At 45.7% G+C, this 19,769-nt stretch overlaps 2 protein-coding genes across 2 annotated transcripts; one reads left to right on the top strand and one right to left on the bottom strand.

Annotated features, from left to right (window-relative positions):
- Positions 1-277: 277 nt before the first annotated feature.
- Positions 278-2,357, top strand: edf1 (endothelial differentiation-related factor 1). Its single transcript, XM_028417144.1, has 5 exons — positions 278-527; positions 1,594-1,645; positions 1,737-1,897; positions 2,081-2,174; positions 2,261-2,357. Exons 1-5 carry the CDS (start codon positions 450-452, stop codon positions 2,314-2,316), a joined length of 441 nt encoding a protein of 146 aa, XP_028272945.1. The 5' UTR covers positions 278-449; the 3' UTR covers positions 2,317-2,357.
- A 2,880-nt stretch (positions 2,358-5,237) lies between these two features.
- prag1 (PEAK1 related, kinase-activating pseudokinase 1) lies at positions 5,238-19,722 on the bottom strand. Its single transcript, XM_028417856.1, has 6 exons — positions 19,488-19,722; positions 16,297-16,620; positions 14,567-16,215; positions 10,055-10,200; positions 8,472-9,235; positions 5,238-7,521 (listed from the first exon to the last, which is right to left on the bottom strand). Exons 2-6 carry the CDS (start codon positions 16,543-16,545, stop codon positions 6,361-6,363), a joined length of 3,969 nt encoding a protein of 1,322 aa, XP_028273657.1. The 5' UTR covers positions 16,546-16,620; positions 19,488-19,722; the 3' UTR covers positions 5,238-6,360.
- Between the last annotated feature and the right edge of the window lie 47 nt (positions 19,723-19,769).

The raw sequence follows: 19,769 nt of genomic DNA on the forward strand, positions 1-19,769 counted from the left end.
CAAGATCTTACAGTCTGTGAGCAAAGGAAGAAGTAGTTAAACATTTCATGTTTTATTATAGTAAAATATACGTTTTACATAATTTATTGAAACTAATGTCTAAAAAGTCGGATCAATTTGTATAAACGAGGCTTGTGTACTTTCCCTGTACTTTTAACAAACAGATAAAGTGTTTATATATCTGATGTAATGTGTGTTTTAAACGTGACATCCTGAGCTGTCGCATGACGTGAATGTAGGTCAGTGTGGTCCACCGGCAGGGGGCGCTGCTGCTGATTCCACTGTTAACCACAGTGTTTAAATAAAGCTTTGGCAGAACGCGTGGGTGATAATTCTGGAAGCTTGTAGCTCTACCTTGTGTAAAAAAAGGAATCACGCTTAACGCGGCGACTTAAACTTATTTTTGTATCTTTATAAACATTACGGGTATTTAACGAACCCCAGAAAGAATGGCAGAAAGCGACTGGGACACCGTTACTGTGTTAAGGAAGAAGGGGCCGACTGCTGCCCAGGCCAAATCCAAGCAGGTTAGTACGAAAGCCTGACTCCGTCTGTGTGTTAGATTTGTTATGTTAGCACACACATGTGGATATTCTGCTAAAACTCACCTTCTAGCGAGCAGCCAATTGTAATCCTGGTGTCTACTGTTACACTACGGCCATTCCTTACACGTGTTGTGGATTAAAGTGTCACTCAAACATCGCCCCCGCTCCACAGTTTATTATCAACAACAAATTTGACCGTTTGTTTCATGCTAACCGTTACCAGAAATGTTCTTTGTAAACAGGAAATCTGTCTACAAACAGCTCCAGGTGAAGTTTAAGCTAAAACAAGTAAAGTCAGATATTGAAGCTGATTTAAAAAATGAGGACATTTTCAAAACGTCATTTCTGTAGAGTAAAAGCGAAACCAGAACATTGTCAGCTTCGTTCCTGATACCTGGTACCGTTATTTGTACCTTCGAATAGTTACTAAACTAGCTAGCACTAGCTAGCTAACCTAAAACAGGCTAGTTAAGCTACCGAACCCAGGACTAATGCTAGCCCTGTACGTGTACACACTAAAAAGGACTTCCATGTTTCACCTCACAATAATCAAGAGGTGGCTGCATGAGGATAACAAACATCGAGCTGTTTTTGTGTTGTTATCATAGACTGTGTTGTCATAAACCTTGTATAAATACAGATTTTATGAGGTGAAGCTGAGATAAACCTTTCAGGTCAAGCAGCAGCAGATACCAGTGGTGTAGTCTGAGTATAAACAGCATCTATTGAGTAGGATGTGTGCTTTAATGTTAGTTTAAAATAGACTGTTTATGGAAAAAATCATTCCATTTTAAGATGGATAACAATATGCCGTGGTTGTAAACAAATGGGGTTATGCCCAGGCAGTGTTTGTCATCCTGTTATCTTTTATTTAACTTGGTCTGTATACTGAAGTAAATGTGTTACTTATTAACCACATGATTTGAAATCATGAGTCTAAAGCCGAGTAGGGTGTAACATTAGCCTGGTCATAGTGCAATGTGCTGCAAATAAAAAAAAAAAGAAAGAATATATTTTAAAAAATTATATGCGTCCATCTTTTCTCCAGGCTATTACCGCTGCTCAGAGACGTGGAGAGGATGTTGAGACAACCAAGAAATGTAAATCCTGTATTTCCTGTGTTATAATTTTACAACTGCTTCTCTTAAAGTTATCCCAGCAAATAATCTAAATGTGCTGCTTGTTACACAGGGTCTGCAGGGCAGAACAAACAACATGTTGTGACAAAAAACACAGCCAAGCTCGACAGAGAGACGGAGGAGCTACACCATGAGAGGGTTCCTCTGGAGGTGGGCAAGGTCATCCAGCAAGGCAGACAGCAGAAAGGCCTGACCCAGAAAGACCTGGCCACTGTGAGTATATTACACCTGCCATGTTTACATGCACAACATGCAGCACAGACAGTGGGAATGATCTCTTAGCATATTTTTGTCGTGTTTGCAAAATTTGGTAAGTAAACGTATTTACGTGCTTGGCTAGATTTTCTGGTTTTAAAGCTTGTGGTTAAACACTTTGTTGTCAAAATATTTCCTCAGAAAATTAACGAGAAGCCTCAAGTTATTGCTGACTACGAGTGTGGGAAAGCAATTCCCAACAACCAGGTCATGGGAAAAATAGAGAGAGCAATTGGTAAGAAAACAAACATTTACGACTTTCTCCAAAATAAAATGTTTCTCTGTTGAGTGAGCCCCATGTTCGATGTCTGCCACAAACAGGGCTGAAACTGCGAGGGAGGGAGATTGGCCAACCCCTGGAGCCCAAGAAGAAATGAACACAAAGCCTCGAAATCAGCCCTCCCCTCTCCCCCATCCATAACCTATCGGTGAAACCTGAACCCTTTCCCCCAATCTACCTCCACAAACCCCTTAAATAAAACTTCCCCTGTTCCCCGCTCCCATCCCATCCCCTCCTCTCCTCTCCCTGGGCTGATCTCACCTGCGTCCTGCCTGAGGACCTGGTGCTCCACTGCATTGCAGGCTGCATACTAACAAGTCATCTGAAACACTCTCTTGACCACGTATATAGACAAATGATGGAATTCTTTATTTTTTTTTTTCAGCGTCACAAAACTTTATTTTCCATCTATGTTTGCTTAGACTTCGGCATGATGTAATTCAACTTTTTGATAGTTATGATAAAGTCATTTAAAAGCTGAATTGTTTTTCATGATCAAATAACTTTAGCTCTGAGCATGATGTTAAACCAAAAGTGCTTGACTTCATCTTTTTTCTTTGACACTCTTCAGACAGTGGATGGATGTCGTTACAGTGTTGAAATGTTTAAATGCTCTTCTTTGTTTTGATCTAAAAAATAAAGTTTGGCAGTTCGTGACATCAGTGTGTCAGTTTGTAGCTACGACAGCACAGGATTGTAAAGCAGAACCAGACTATTTCTCTGCACTTAATTTCATATTTATGTCACTTAATTCCAGCACAAGAACCTAAACAAGAAACAAATGGCTGCAGTAGCAACATTTGGCCACTAGGTGTCAGAGTACAATCAGAAATGGGAGCTGTAGTGGAAGTTGCCTTTAACAGTTATGTTTTTAAAAGAAATCAAGAAACACACCTTCCAAATTTAAAAGTCACTACTGATAAACAAGAGAAGAGCTGATGTTGTGTTTTGGGCTCCTCTTATAAAAACACGTGAAATATTTTTATGAGAGAGCACAAAGGCCGACCTTGGCGAAGCTTTGATTTGCAGCGCTTATCATTTCTCTGCCGTGGCCCACTTCACACTGCATGCTTATAGATTTTAGCATTACTTCTGCTGGTGGTAAGGCTGCCTTCTGTTTGCATTAAAGATTCATGGACCGTATTGTTACAGAATTACAAAAGCAGGATAGCAAGTGGGACAGAACGCATTCAGGGACTTGATGTGGGCTTTGAGGAGAGTGAAGGTTTAACCAGCAAGAGTGTGAAGTTCAAGCTGCATGTTAAATAGAGAGTTGCAGTGGAAACAGAGTCATCTTTATGTTTAGAGAGCAAATCATTAACTGTTCATCTTAATGAGCTGTTTCACAAGTAGCTAGAATGTGGAAAATGCACATTAAGATCCTCAAACAGACATCATGAGACTCAAGTTTAATTATTTCCTTGTTGTTTTCCTACTGTGACATTCGGAAAAGGGTTGATAGGTTTGGTCTATGGCCTCAGAGATACAGTATGCTTTGGGAAAAGGTAGCTGGTCCACATCCCCACAGACTGTCATTAGGGAAGTCCTCCCCAGAGTTATAACAGCATATTTTAATGGGCAGCACCAGCAGGAGAAATTTTGGCTGCTTCTAAATGAGCCGCTGGCTCTGCTCTAACAGTGTGAATGGAAATCTTGCCTGGGGACTTTCCTAGATAGGCCAGGTGAGCCAGACACCCACGGGCATAAAATATTCACACTGACTGGGTTTAACTGGCATATATGGGTTAAAGAGGCCAGTTTCTGACAAAATAAATAAATGATGATGTTTGCACAAATTTGGATGCATGGTGCAAATGATGTATTTGAAATGTCATCTATGTTTGGGCACCTGGAAAGCAGAAAAGCCAACAAACAAGAGGGGTAACTGGGGGATTTCAGAGTGAATTAAATAACCATGACAGTTTTCTGTCAGGGAATGCATATTGTGCGGAATAAACTGTGCCACCTCCTGACCGGCGCTCACTGGACAAACAAAGAGGAGGCCTTGCTGTTGTTACCAGGGGGGTTATTTGGATTCTCGTTCAACAGGCTGCTTCGCTTGTTGTGTGTGTGAGAGTGAGAGAGAAAAGGAGAGACAGGAGACTGCCTTCCTGGAAATGCCATTCCATTGGTCAAAACACCATAGCAACATAGTTCCACCTATGACAAGGGAGCAGCCGGTGGTTTTGAAGGAGTGATGTGAAGCAGAAAGCTGCGTGGTGGGTAGGGTGGGGTGGCGGGGGAGTCGGGGGGCAGCTTCGGTTTGGGGGGAGGGTGTGGTGGATGTGTAGTGGGGAGGGATGGAGGGAGGGAGGGAGGGAGAGAGGTCTGGGGGTCTGTTTTGGCCTGAGGCTCCAAACTCCAATTGTGATTCTGCTACATGGCCAACCTGTTGTGTTGACTGCTGCACCTCCACAACAAGCAAAACACAGTTCTCTGCTTCCTCTGTGACTCGTTATGTTTTTTTCAGTCTGTGCACAAAGTTACTTGGCCAAAAACTTTATGCTTCCACAGTGTAGTGAGAGAAACGGCCACAGTGCTCCTGGCATTTCCCTGATTGTTACAGACTAAAGGTTTCTCATTTTGCAATTACACCTGACACCCTTTCATAACGCGCTTTAGACCAAAAGGAATTCTAGGAAACAGTGTTAGAAACAATTTCAAGTGCTTAGAATGAAAAATACTCCCATAATTGACATGTTTTCATGCCCATCAGCGACTTTTACACTATACAAAAGACTCAGAGATGAAGAAGTCATCAGGCTCAGCTTCCCCTTTTCCCTTTATTTAGTGTGTCAAACAACATCCCTCTGCATCACCATGCAGGCCAACATGACTGTAAAGTCAACGTGAGCATCTTGTAGCGCCTCCTTTAACATGACATGACTGCTGGGAGAAGAAAAAGAAGAAAGTTAGACCACAGATGTTTCCTCTACTGCGCAGGCAGCAGCATATTAGCCCAGTCGTGATACCCATGTGTGTACCCAAACACAAATAAAACACCACATACTACCGTGAGAAAATATATGCACAGTTTATTGATGGTTGCAAATATGTGAGGTGCACACAAAATGATACAAATCAACAATGCATTAGTTGTGAGTTCAGGGTCAAGGACAAAAACCTGCATGCAGGCTCTTCACTTCTCACTTCAAAGTCTCTGTTGACAGATCCAAGGTACTAACTTGAAGCTTCTTCTGCAGCCGACAGGAGAAACAAAAAGAAACAGGCCCACAGCTGCTGCTGTGCCAAAAAAAAAAATCCAGTGACTGCTACAGGATTACAAATTACATCATAAATACTCTTTTAACTGCTGCTGCTCATATTCATGGCTTTTTAAGACCTGCTTGGGCTCATCTACAAATCACTGTACAAAGGTGTTACTAGAACATTCTGTGAAAGGCCAGTTTCACAAATGAGCAGTCATATTTACATTTGGCTTCTCGAGTCACTGTAACATATACAAAAAAAGAAAGAAACAAAAGGCACTGTGACAAACATGTGTCCAAACATTTAAATAAGCGTAAGGAAAAACTGCGCTGTCAGTAGCATTATCAATTGATTATTAGGGAAGGCTGCCATGATCATTTAAACTAGTAAACTGTATCCACAGAAGAGGAGGAGGAGGAGGAGGAGGAGGCATTATTCCGCAGGCTGATGTAAATCCTGTTGCTTACAGTACAGCACTATGTGCCAATGACTGAACATATGAGAAAAGGTGTGGCAGTCTGCAGGTGACCTCACATTAGCTGCACATTTAGATACAACACAGCATTACTAGTGGATGCAGATTATTGAGTTATGGATGTTTGATAAATACACACAGATCAGTGTCAAACATGAGACTTTGGTAAGTGTGTTATAGCATTATGAATACTGTCCATCAAAAGGATTCTATGCCGTGTGGGAGTGGGTGTCTGACATCCTGGGACGTTTCAGTCTGTAGCAGGTGCAGTACAGGGTGGACGGCTAGTTGGATGCATGGCTCACACGCCTTTTCACAAGTACAGGTGAGAAGGTTCACAGTTCCTACAGAGGAGCACACGATCTGCACCCACTGGTCGTTATGAAATACTCGCATTCACAAATTCACATCTGACTGTGGCTCCACTCGCACATCACTCGTCATGTTTCGGAGTCCTCATTTCAGTGAGTAGAGCAGTTCAGCTGTATGGCAGAGAGACAGAGGATGAGCTGAAGAAAAGTACTGACAGCACAGCCAGTCCTCCAGCTCCGCGTTCCTCTCGGGCTCCAGGGAACGCTCTGCGAACTTCATCATCAGCAGGGCTCTCTTCACGTCCAGCCAGTTGAGGAGGCCCTCGTGTCGGGATCCTTCCACAAAGCCGCCCCCCTGTCCGTGTCTCTCCCACTGCTGTTCCATCAGGTCCTTCCTGGGGCCCCAGAGTAGGCTCTGCAGTATGCGTTTGGCCTCCTGGATATGGATGCGTTTAATAGGGTCAGGCTGCAGAAGGAGCTGAGCCAGCTTCTGGAGACCTGCTGAGTAAAGGGAGACGGAGGGGACAGAAGGCAAGTCCTCGCAGTGGTAGTCCTGTTCCTTCAGGGCTGGGCTCACTTCAAACGGGTTGGGTTGGTGAAGAAGCTCGTAGATCAAGATGCCCGTCTGGAACTCATCAAATTTACGGTACTGGGCTGCTGAGAGGATCTCTGGCGCCAACCTGGCGTGGTCACGTTTGATGCGAGGGTCCACACAGGTGGAAGCAGCGTCCTCGGAGGAGCGGCGCTTGGCCTTGGCAAAGTTGCTGATAAGGAGGCGGGGAAGGTGGCGCTGAATGTCCATACCACCCGAACCATTACTGGTGCTGCTGTCAGTGGAGGTCTGCTGGGTGAACTGGGACGACCTGCGCTGATGAGGCACCAACAGCAGGTTTTCAAGGCACAGGTCACGGTGTGTGACCCCGTGCTCCTTCAAGTGCTCCAGGCCATTGCACAACTGCAGAAGGAGGAAGCACACGCGGCGCTCGTAGACCTCAGGCTGAGTTTTATGGAAAGTCTTCCACTCCCTAACGAAGTCAGCGGCCGTCTGCTGAGGGATCTCTGAGGTGATGACCACCACTCGCTCCCGGTCTACTTGCTGTGGCTGCACAGACGTGGGCGGCTGAGGCAGCGATGAAGCAGGTGTGTTGGGCAGAGAGACTTCATCCGAGGGCAGCATGCTCTGAGGGACACAGGCCATAAAGTGGCCGCAATCCTGCTGGAGGTTGAAGTGAGGAGGCATGCTCTGCTGCACCGACAAACCATACAGGTGGCCCTGTTTGGCCTCCATGGACGGACTCTTACAGATCTGCAAGGGGAAGGAGAAAAGGATGAAGAGGAGAGGGGAGGACAGATAGATGGGAAGGGAGTGAAGCCAAGAAACAGAGAAAGGAATTCTTGTTAGTTAAAGTCAATGCCAGCTCCTGTTCTCATTCAAGACATGTTCCAGGAGATTTAAAACACATTACACAAAGAAATTCACCGTTTTTTAGAAATCAGACGTCTGAAGCACATGGCAGAGAAATCTTCTTCTTGTGTGCTGGGATCAGATTTATAAATATCATCTTTTTTGTGATAAACTGGACTTCATTCCACTTTCAAGGTGAGCTAACACACTGCTAGCATGTGTGAAAATCAACACAAACACACTCACAAATATCAATGCTGATATCTGATTACAACATGATCATTGGTGCCAGACGATGTCAGACTACGCTGTGTGTGTATGTGTGCGTCGTAGCCTTGACAACAGGGGTTTGTCTGACTATAAAACCTGCCTGGAATCTGGAGATTAATTGGGCTGTTAGACATTAAGCAAGAGTGTGGCATAACACACACAATACAAACAGCTGCTGCTTTGTACGGCACTAATGACTTTGGAGCAAAGATCAGTGGGGCTGAATCCACACCCTTCTTCCTGGTTGTTTACAGGGCATACCCTTTTTATTTTATTTTTTTTTGCTCTGTAGAGGGACCATCCCATCTGCAGCCTAAGAACAAACAAGACCACCGCCCGATTTTAATCTCCCCATTCTGTCCTCCAACGGTCAAATCCCTGCTTAAAAGATCAATTTACAAAACCCACTGGGGAAATTATTCCTTTAAACCACAGCAACAACAAGCTGCAGGCTGCTCTCTTGTGTGTATATGATCTTTATAGAGCTGTACTTCACATTAAGAGGTAAGAAGAGGAGCACGGTGGCTGGTGCCTGCGTTAGAGCTAACCAATTAAAGCTTCCTTGTTTATTCATGGATTACCTTTACAGCGTAGGAGTTGCTGGGGTCTGAGGCGCAGGCGGCAGAGTAGTACACAGCATCTCCTGTGACGCAGCTCGGCTTGTTGGATGTGAGGCGGAACAGAGACCAGTTGCTCTCCTCAAACCGGATTGGGTTCTTCTGTGTACGATTAAAGTGGTCCTCACATTTTAGAGCCAAGCGCCGCAGAGATTCTGCGTACAGCCCGCCCAGCTTTGAGTACACTCCCTCTCTGCTGTCGATGTTACTCAGAAGCGTCTGGAGCTGCAGGCTCGAGCCCAGGTTGGGTGTTGAACCCGGTTCTGAGCCTAAAAAGGGCACGCTTAGCTGAGGCGAGGAGGAGCAGGTGATGCTGCTTCGGCAGTGCACACCAAGGCGACCTTGAGTCTTGTGCGGCTCATCTAGCGTCCGGGACCTCAAGGGTCGGCCGAGTGGGGCGTGGCAACGTTCTAGGGACTCATTGGAGGAGAACATGGGCCGTGGGTCCACAGGGCTTGAAGGTAAACTGGACCGGGAACTGACATCAGCAGGTCGACACACATTGCTCTCAGAGCCAGTGAATGGGAGGCGCGGGTAGGCTCGGATGAAGGGTTTTCCGTTGGAACTGTCTGGAGCTGAGACGGTGCGGTTGACCAGTTTCTTCTCTGGGAGCGGAGGTGGCTGGGGACCGCTGTTGAAGGAGGGCAGGTGAGGAGAACCAGGAGCTGAGGCCACTGGACTTCTGGGAAACGGCGAAGAACACGACATCCGTGTAGCATCCCGTGAACCTGAAAAAAAAAGAGAAAAATACATCAAGTAAATGAAAATGACAAGAACAGGCAGGCAGAGGAGTCTATTGTTTCTCAGTGTCCTTGTGAGTTAATTTCCCATAACCTCACAGCACTCGCAGACTTCACTACTCCTGAGTGACAGCAGTGAGCCTGATTTATTCACTACACCCCGTCTGTCACTGCCTGCTGCTCCGCCGTAACACAAACACATACCTCGTTTCCTCAAAAGACCTGGAAACTTCCACAATCCTGGGCTCAAGGTGACACTCAAAACATCTTCCATCCAATTATTATCCATTTGTCAATTAAAGACTTAACGCTGGAACTCGACTTCACGCTACAGGAGACAGATACCAAGATAATTGTGTGGTGCAGTCTTCAATAACTGCTTTCAGAGAAGAGGGAAGACTTTACAGAAAAAAAGTACTGTAGGATGTAGCCAAGCCCTTTTTTCCTCGTTATCAGGGTCCATAATTATCTCTTCAAACAACATTGCCCAGGAAGTTGCAGCAATTACAAGCGTCTGAGCGCCACAGAGGTTTAAAGCTGCTATGTGAAGGATGACAACCAAGGACAGATGCCACTCTTTCTGGATATAAAATATTTTAAGACTCAGTCATAATAAACACTGTGTGCACTCGACGAAAGGGGAACAGAGCAGATAAGCCGACAGCCTGCTGCTGTAGGACAGTGCACTGCTCCCTTCCTTCTTCTCGCTGTAGGTTTCAGTCTGAACAAATTGCAGCTAAAGGTGACAAAACAGCACACGACACACGATGTCCATGCACCTGTATGTGTAGGTGCAGAGTCACTCACCAGCATCAGCGGTCAGGTTGTCAGTGGAGGCAGTTTGTAGGCTGGCAGTGCTCAGGCCCCGCAAAGATGACGTAGGGCTCTCTACTGATCCACGCTGGCTGCAGCGGTCCAGCTCCACGTTGCTGCCACTCATCTTACTGCACACTCTGTCACAGAGGACAACAAAAATGCAAAATAATATGGAATTACAAACATGCAACTAGGTCATGGTTATAGTAAATATTTGCCGTCTACATCGCAGTGTTCCTAGCCTGCAGAAAAATCTGTAAATGTGGAACCTCTCGACTTCCTCATGATGTGTTATTTCTAAACTATGTTGCCAATAAATCCAAAGAAAAAAGTGTAAATGAAGTACTGTCAGGAGTAGTTTTACTTCCTTGTCAAGATAGGCACACTTCGTGATTCATTGCTGATTTATAACTGCCGGAAACAAGTCAGAAACAAAAACATCTGCAGCCAGTTTTTGTCTTCTAGACAAAGAGTCTGAACATTTTAATGACACTTCTGCTTAACACTGTCCACAGTGACCACAAATGACGCATTAATCCCCTCGAGCAGGCTGCTAATTTCCCCATTTCTGCTTGGGGTTAAATGTAGGGTAGGAGATTTCATTCTGATGCACTTTTTGTTAAATTAGTGTAACTTCTCTTTACAATCCGATAGCAACCAACATTTCACATTAAAACGAAGAATATGAATCATCTGTGGAAGCTATAAAACGCTAAAAACATCAGCCAATCCTCCGGGTGGACCCTGCGCGGAGTATTGGCTGGTTGTTACTCTCTTCCGGCTCTGCGCGCACCAGAGAGGTATGTGCATGATGGCCGAAGTCGCAGCTCGTCTTCAGGTAATGCGCGTCCATGTGATTGGGAGGCGTGGCTTTGGGGTGAGCTCCGAGAGAAAGGGGCGTGTGTTTACTTTGGAAATCTGGCTGACTCTCACTGAGTTTTCAAAATCTCCTACCCTACCTTTAACATCATGCTCTGTATTAGATCCTGTTAGCATGAATACAGGCACAAACATGGCTGCCTCCTATTAAACTTTCTACAAGGAAAAACCCCTTGAGTGCACCGGGTACGAACAAGGCTGATACCACTTTCCATTCTGTGGAGAGAATCTTTGCATTCCTCTTGTCAATGCATTCTGTGCATGAGCAGAGTTTCTAATCAAGGTGACCAATTAGGCTGAGTGACAGCCATTCACTCGTCTCATTATACCCGCTAATGGCTCAGAGAAGCCAGGTCCCCAACCCCTTCCCTTCATCTCGCTTTTCCTCCCTTCCATCAAAATGACTCCTCTATCCATTTATCTGCTGGCCCCCTTGACTTCAATTCCAGCCATAAATCAGCAGAACAAACAGACAAGGAGGTGAAAAGGAGAGGAGCACAGCGGGGGGAGACAAAGGGTTAGGTATTCTCTCTGGGCAGTTAGCTAAAGGATCCGCTATCGTTTTACAGACAAAGGAGCTGTGATGAAAGGCAGCGGAGGCGCAGAGGCATGGCAGAAATGGTAATGGCTGCAGGGATTATTATGAGACTACGTGCATGTGTGTCTCAGATTTGTATCCAAAACATGAGATTTTCCTTGGTTGTCACTGCCTATGTCCTGTGGGAGGACGTGTATGGATGAGTGAGCCTTCTGAGGGAGGGCATGCACAAGACCTTGACAAGCATTCAGGGTCTGCAACAGCTTTAAAACCGATGACTTCAACAAGTGTTGTATAAAATCCTTGCCGTCACAACACAAGAATGCAGCGTTCTTCCTGTGCTAGATTTAGCCTAAACATCAATTAATAAACATCTTGATTGCCAATTTCCTCCGAGCAGATTTAATCATCTTTAAAATTAAAACCAACACGAGACACTATGATGGCTCCAGTAAACCTGTCAGACAAGGTTTGTCTGTCTGCTGTCGACCCGGCAACGACAGATTTAGAACATAAACAATCATGCTGCAGTAAAGTCACACACACACTGTCTGATGACCTGTGTGTGTGTGTGTGTGGTATTAATAAAGCTGTGGAGCTTTAAAAAGGGGCTGGACTGGGGTTACAGCTAACCAGCTACAGAAAGCGGCGTGACAGCGTAAGATGAACTGCAGCAGTGTTGTTGTTGTTGTTTTGGGTCTGCTTCTCACACTTCCTTATATAAACCATGGAAGGATGTTGCATCTTTTGCAAAACACAAGACAATAATCTCTTAGTCATGCCTATATAAGTATAACATCAGATTACGATGTTGCAAGGATGTGAGTGACTGGTGCCATCCTACTAGAAATAATATATAAAAGCTCACAATAAGGAGCATTTATTGCTTTTCTACAGTGTCTGTATGTTATAAATAAAGTGCAGAGAAGAAAGAAAGACACCCATTGTTCCCTTCTCATGGCTGTATAGTCATATAATCCAAAGAATGTTTGACAATCTGTGTTATCTTTTCACAAACTGCTCCAGCCTTGCTGTTATCTTACCAGCGCATGCACACTCTGCAAATTTTAATTTTGCTGCCCTCTAACCGTCCAAATTCACCTCTCATCCCCTTCATGTTACCACCGTATTAATCGCACTAGAATAAGGAACCAGATAATCTGGAAAGATTAGGTGGAGATTAGGAGAAGAGCATAGGGTGTGAAAGAGAGGACGCAAATTACACCACATCCAAAGCGACCCCTGAATTTCTCCTGAAAGTGTACTAAAGAAGCCCAGACTCATTATTAATGTCAGGTGCCTACCTCATGCTGCAGAAGCTGAGGTCCTTCACGGGGACCTGGATCAGACTGGTGTGGCTCTCTACAGCCACGCCATGTGTAGTAACACAACCCTGGTCCCGCACGAGTCATATGTGTATTTAAAGTATCTCAGCAGCACCCATTAGATGCGTGAAATTAAAGCACCCATCGCTCATATTTAGCATTCACTCGTTCATCTACTAGTTCACTTTAGAGCAGCTTAAAGTCTGTCAGACAGCAACAAGATGCTATCTGTTCTCCCTGCCGTACAGAGAGGGAGGGGCAACCTGGAACAGTAGTTTACAGAAACAAAAGGCAATTCAAAACCAAGTCAGTGGACTTGAATCCACATGGCTGATCTATAAATTCTACTTCTATTGGTGGCAACTGATCACCAGGGCTGGGACAGCTTGGGAGTTGCCAGGGGCAACAATCTGTTCACCAAAGCTCCTCCTCCTTTGGAAACCTTCACTGATCAGCTGACACGCCTTCCTTGTTAAATGAGTACACACACACACGTCATGCACAAACACACGCCTCTGCGGCTGATTCAACACATGACGCAGTGGTTGACCCTATTAATGAGGAATAAAAGTGGAAGAGGAAGGGCACAGATGAAGGTTTGGATTCACTTTTCCCTGCAGATGCTCAGGGAGCACAGGGACACTTGTTGATCAAACTGTCACCGGCAGGCTGAAGGCGTGTCCCAGCAAGGTATTTTTATCAGCGCAGAATGTTGGCAATGTCATAACAGGAGAGACGGATCCTTACTAGAATTACCACAAACATAAGGGCCCTTGAAATGTGATCAGCAATCTTTTTAGACAGTAAAATGTGCACCGAGTCCAGCTCAGGATGACAGAACATCTGCTCACGTTGAGGAAATTGCACACCTCGCCAGACAAAGCAAAAGTTTATTCTGAGGGGATCATTTGATGTTCTCATGACTGCAACACATAATTAGGCCTCTTCTCTTTTTCTGCTTTGAGTAGCTGACTCGGACAACAAGACGTTATTTTCAGCCGCGTGGTTCATACTATCCGTGCATATGTTAGAGCTAATAAAGAAGCAGTCACATGCAAAAACTGTCATTTTCAACACTAGAAAACATATGGACATCAAGTTTTTAAAGTTCAATTATGATTATTATTACATCCTTTATCACAGCTGTGCCTATTGTGCTGCAGCCAAAACAAATTCACAACAGTGGACTATTTTAACAGACTCATTTTGTGTGTTAATTAGAATTGAAAAAGTCACACTGCTAGCATGAATAGAACAAGGCATGCATTGAAGAGCACTTTGAATGATCACAGAATGGAGCTTGATTTGAGGCTCAATAATGATGCTATGAAAGGAGAAGGCACTGTTAGCTTCATACAGATGCACTGCAGTGCATGAGCTGGGTGCTAAATTATGTAATTATAATGAAAGCATGGCTGCACTACAGTCCCATTAGCATTAATGCACAGAAGAAGAAAAATATGTGCCATAATAGGCAGTTAAAAGTTTGATGAGTGCATAGCATTCATCTTACTGTAAGTGTATACATCGCTAACGTGTAATTAAAGACCTTTTAGACTTTCTCCTACTGAAAACAATATTTAAGCCTGCTCTTTCCTTAGGGTGGCTGGTTGCTGTGCTGTGCCCTATATTGTGAGCACCTTGGTGTCTTAGATTCAACCAATAATAAAAAGCTTGTTCAGATTCAGTCCTACTGTGAGTCAGTATCTGTCATGTTTGAGGGTTATTTGGATGCCAAACAGAAGGAAAAGTTCTTCTTACCTGTGCAGTTTCTTAGGTGGGGGTGGAGGTGGATTGGGGTCATTGTTGGCAGAACCCTTCCCTCCTGCCAGCAGCTCTGATGAGCTGCCATGGAACGGTTGCTTGGCCGGCATGCTCCCGTTATGCTTGCCCTCCTCTGCGCCGGTGCCCTCGGTTTCCCCCTGACAGGCACCATTGTTGGGGGCAGCCGGGGGGGCCGTGCCTGGCTCTGTCATCCGAGGGGGGATGTGGTGGGCCTTCCAATCTCTGGCCTCCTTCCAGACAGCAGCACCATTGACTAAGCCCGGGCTGGCAGCTACCTGCTTCTTCTCCGTCTCTTTCCGCTCCCTCTCCTCTTCCTCCACCTCTTCCTCTATGCGGCAGTTCCAGGTAGAACTGTGGTGGTGGGGCTTGGGCCAGCGTTCAGAGGCTGCACTGTGGTTCTCTGTCTGGATCTTGAAGTGGCCATCTCTGGGAGAAATGAGGAAAAGCATGGGGAGTTCAGGGAGAGGGACAGGGGAGGAAATGGACGGTGAGAGGCTGGACAAGCCCAGTCTGGGAAGTTCAGGAAGAGGGACTGGAGAAGACATGGAAGGTGAGAGGCTTGAGGTGCCCAGTTTAGGGGAGCGGATGTTCCTCTTTGGAGGAATGGGTGGGCTAGACTGGGGCTTGGGGTGGAGTGTAGAGGTGAGACAGGCATCTGTGGACACAGGGGGTGTGCTGTGGATGGGACTGGGCCAGGGAAAGGCTGGGCTGCTGGGGTCTTTACGTGCTGTGGGGCTGAAGTGGCACTGGGTGCTGACGGCTGAATCTGGGCTGCTCAAGAAGAAAGTCCTGTTGTTCTCCTCGGTGTGGGCAGCCATGACAGTGATGGTAGCCCGGGGATTCTCTCCAGAGAGTTCATGCTCAGAACCCTGGGACTGCTTTGGGGACTCTGGTTGCACTCCTTGCGCCCTGCGCTTTTTCTTGGTGCTCTCTGCGTAAATGGGTTCTGAGACCGGAAGGCCACTGGGAGAGCTAGGAATTGAATGTGGGCTGCTTATGGCTGGTGGGCTTTGTGGGCTCCCTGGTCCATCATGTTTCCCTCCTGACCCTTCTGGCCCAGGAAGTGAATCTGTGCTGCTACGAAAAGAACAAGACGAGTCTGACAGGCTGTTCTGTTTAGACAGGACAGGAACTGAGGCGTGGAGCGATGTTGGGCTGCTGTGGCTCCGGGTGTAGGTGGTGGTCGAAGTGCTAAATGTCTTTTTGGTAGTGCTCCCACTGCTTACACCGTTTCTAGGACTGGAAGGGACATTATCCATTGACAAAGGTATCTCCACAGATGCTTGATGGGACTCCTGATAATTTCCCCTGGTGGTCACACCATTTCCGTTATAAGTGCTCTTGGACCTGCTGTTCTGCTGCTTGCTGGAGTCTTCATTGGCATTTTTCTTTAAATTCTGAGAACGTCCTTCCTCATGGGTGACAAAGATATTCATGCAGTCTTTAGGAAGGATACTAGGGGACAAAGAAGAGAAGCAGTTGTTGTAGTCCACCTTGGCATCAGGACTCTGTAGAACTGCACCTCTGTGGGATTTGTTGCAGCCATTGTTGTCAATGTAAAGCGGTGAAAGGTCTAAGATCTTCTTCAGGCCCAGTCGGTCAACGGGGCTCTTTGTGTTCTCTCGCTAAAAATAAGCAGGAGCTCATGTTACAAACAGAAATTCAAAGGGGAGTACAGACAAAAAGACACACAGAAAGAAACATACCTGCTCTATGTTCATGTTGACATCAGTTGAATCATTGGTGTCGAGGCTCATCATCGTGGGTTTGACGGCGATGGTCGGCTTGCTGTAAGGCGAAGGTGCCGTCACTTCTTCATCGCCTCCAAGGCTGCTCTTCAAACAGGCACTGCCGGCCAGGACGCCGACAGTCTTGTGCGCGCTGAGCGGGTGGAAGCAGTTCTTACAAGAGCCGGGTTTCCACACGTGTTCTGCAAAGTCGCTGCACGCTGACATCTTTGGTTTGCTAAATCCTGTTTGGTCAGAAGAGGCTGTGGAGGTATCTGGCAGATACAGGATGAACAGTCATGGCTGGCCCGCAGGAGGTTTGTAACGTCATAAGATGAAGATCACAAGGGTGGAAAACAAGGAGAGAAGAATAAGGAACATTGTCAATGCCATCACTTTATAGCCACAGGCAGGCATCATAACTGGAGCCTGACAGATATATGGGCTGATATTATGCATAGATGTTGGCTTATCACAGAGATACCTGTATTGGCATGTTGACTTATACAGAACATACAGATACAGAAAAACAGAATGTGTCATCACATGTTTTTTTCTCCAGCAGAGCACATTTGTGTTTATGGTGCTGTCACTGTTTATGTTTTTCATACCTGTAAATTAAAAAAAGTTCTTTAAAATTAAAAGATAAGCAGCTGACAAGTGTCCCTAAGCTCACAGACGACCTCTGTTAAGACTGTCATGTAACTTAAGAAGACCCGATGAGTGCCATGCTGCATGTTCCCATGGCCTCCTAAATTAGCGGGTATGTGGTTTCTCTTCAACCAAAGGGCTTGCCGGTGGTGTAAGCCTTCAGACATAAAAGCCCTCCAGAGTCCTCCACAGCCCCCGACGTGCTTGAAGAAGACGGGGGAGCCACAAGCATCCCGGAGGTCGGAATGTCAGGAATGTCTAAAAGGCGCAAGTCTCACCAGGGTGAATCTCACACCCACGGCTGCCTCCCCCCCCCCTTTTTCTGCACACAAACACACACACTCCACATGTTTTCGTGTGTGTGTCTGTGTGTGTGTGTGTCCTCCTTCACTGGCAAACAAAACTGAGCCACACACCTCCTTCCTCTCCCTCACTGTGTCCTGTTTAACTGGACTGACAGTGAGAAGATCAACACCATTTCAGAGAGATCAGTTGTTTCCTTGCATAGAGGGGGGTCCGTTTTTATGGTCTTTACACAGCTTTCATTGCCTCTCAACAAGGTGCTGCCATGACACACAACAATATTAGCGCACTATCACTATCAGAAAAATGTGTTTTAATTTTCTGCTCATTCTTGATGTGTTTATTGACTAAAAACTACAAAAAGGCTGCTGGTAGTCGATAGCTCCAGTGTAACAGCCATGCAGTCTACTAATCCTATAGGCACGAAGAGTTTTTCCTGTTGGTAAAGATAATGCATGTTTACATTTTTCTTTGTTCTGTCTGACTCACTTTGAGCAGGAAAGCACCCACTAGCTCTGTGTTTGTTTAACCGTTCCTGCGACAACAGAGGAAACTGAGTCTTGCCCAACATCTCATGGCATTGTGCATGAGTCACGTGAAGAAAGAGATGACTGATCAGAGATCATTAGGCTACTGGGCCACAAAGAAAGAGGCAGACTGCCAGTCATGTTGTGAGACTACAACAGAGTAGGAGACGTGAAACATTTTTCTGAAGAAAAAAAAAAACTTTATCGTGTTAACATGTTCAGCCCTGCCTGTTTGAGCACAGATAGACCCTCTCGTCTACATTCCTCACACCTTCTCAAGCTCAAGGTCCAATATTTCTCACTTCCTCTTGTAAAAAAAAAAAAGAACACACACACACAAGTTCAGCTGGGTGGCAAAACTAAAACCCCATCTTCAATATAATAACAGAGACTATGAAGAATGTCACAGGAGCATGTTAGAATCAGAGGCTGGAGCACAACAGAGGCCACGTGTTGGACTGATGTGGAATTTACAGGTGTGTCAGCAAAAACAGCGAAGCCTCATTTCTTTATGTCCCTTTGACCTCTGTACACACACACGCACACGCAGCCATGGCCGCTAGAGGTCTCAAAAACAGCCACATCTGCTGAGAAATAAAAATCCAATACCTTAATAGGAGGGACTTCAAACATTATTGACCAGGCTTGTTCCCCTTGAAAAACTGGCTGCTTCAATGTAAAGACTTGCTTGGCAGCAGTTTAAACAGCCTATGGCGACCAAGAGGTGCAATTAAAGGAAAACGTTAGAGCTCTCAGCAACTGGTAAAACTGAATCCTTCTGCAGACACATGTGACCCCCCCACACACCAGCGCACGCACACACACACACACACACACACACACACACACACACACACACACACACACACACACACACACACACACACACACACACACACACACACACGCACACATGCGCACAGCAGCAATGGGACAGCCTGTCACCTGATGGTTATTATTCCAGGGGTACTGTACCTCTCTACCTCTCTGTGCTGCTGAATTAATTCTTGAGCCATACACACAAAAAAAAAGAAAAGAAAAGAAAAGAAAGGAAAAGGGGCTTAATTGGATGGCATTCCCAGGGAAGATACAGGAAAAAACATTCCTAATCAAAATAATTGGACAACCTCTGGTCCGCGTTCCAGTCTGATAATCGGGTCACATCATCAGTGCGCAGTCAACTCACTTGAATACAAATTCTTTTGCGAGCAACATTTGTCACGCTTGCTCACGCTGCTCATTCATTCTGAACACACACACACACACAAACACACACACACATCTGTTTTTCCCATAGTCAGTCGGGATTTCCAAAACTTGCCAACTTTACTCAAAACTTACAGCTTATATCTAATTATTAATGTGTTGCTTTCACACATGTGTTTGAAGATGAGGGAGACAGACATGTGTTTTGGTTTATAGATGAAGATTTACGCATTACGCATGGTTCCACATTAAGGTTTACGTTGCGTTATTGAAACAGGAACCCCCCTTTGTTATTGTAATTTCAATGGAATGCTATGAAAAATATATATCATGTAAAAATGTAATTGAACAATCGGACGCGATCTATAACCCACGGAGCCAATAAAACAGGTGTATCTGTGATTAGAGTGGGAAACGGCAGCCACAATGTAACCACGCTAAAGTAGCCAAGGTTACCCGCTGCCTGCTGCTGCTGCTGCTTACCTGCTCGGACTTTCTCCTCCCTGGCAACACAAAAGCTCTTAAAAAAAAAAAGAGGACGAAGAAGCGACACAACTGGGCAGTAACTGCTCACGCAGACGCTTAGTAAATCCACGTATTCCACATGCGGCAGGTTAGAGAGCTGGGAGGCGGCGTGTTGCTGCAGGCTGCGTCGGGCTCCAGCCGGACATGCTCCCGCTCATGCTGCTGCTGCTGTTGCACTGTGCAGAGGTGTGTTTGCAGAGCAGGAGTCCTTTGCAGCAGCAGCAGCGGCGGCAGCGGCGG

The sequence above is a fragment of the Parambassis ranga genome, chromosome 12, assembly GCF_900634625.1.
Source record: "Parambassis ranga chromosome 12, fParRan2.1, whole genome shotgun sequence".
Taxonomy (NCBI): domain Eukaryota; kingdom Metazoa; phylum Chordata; class Actinopteri; family Ambassidae; genus Parambassis; species Parambassis ranga.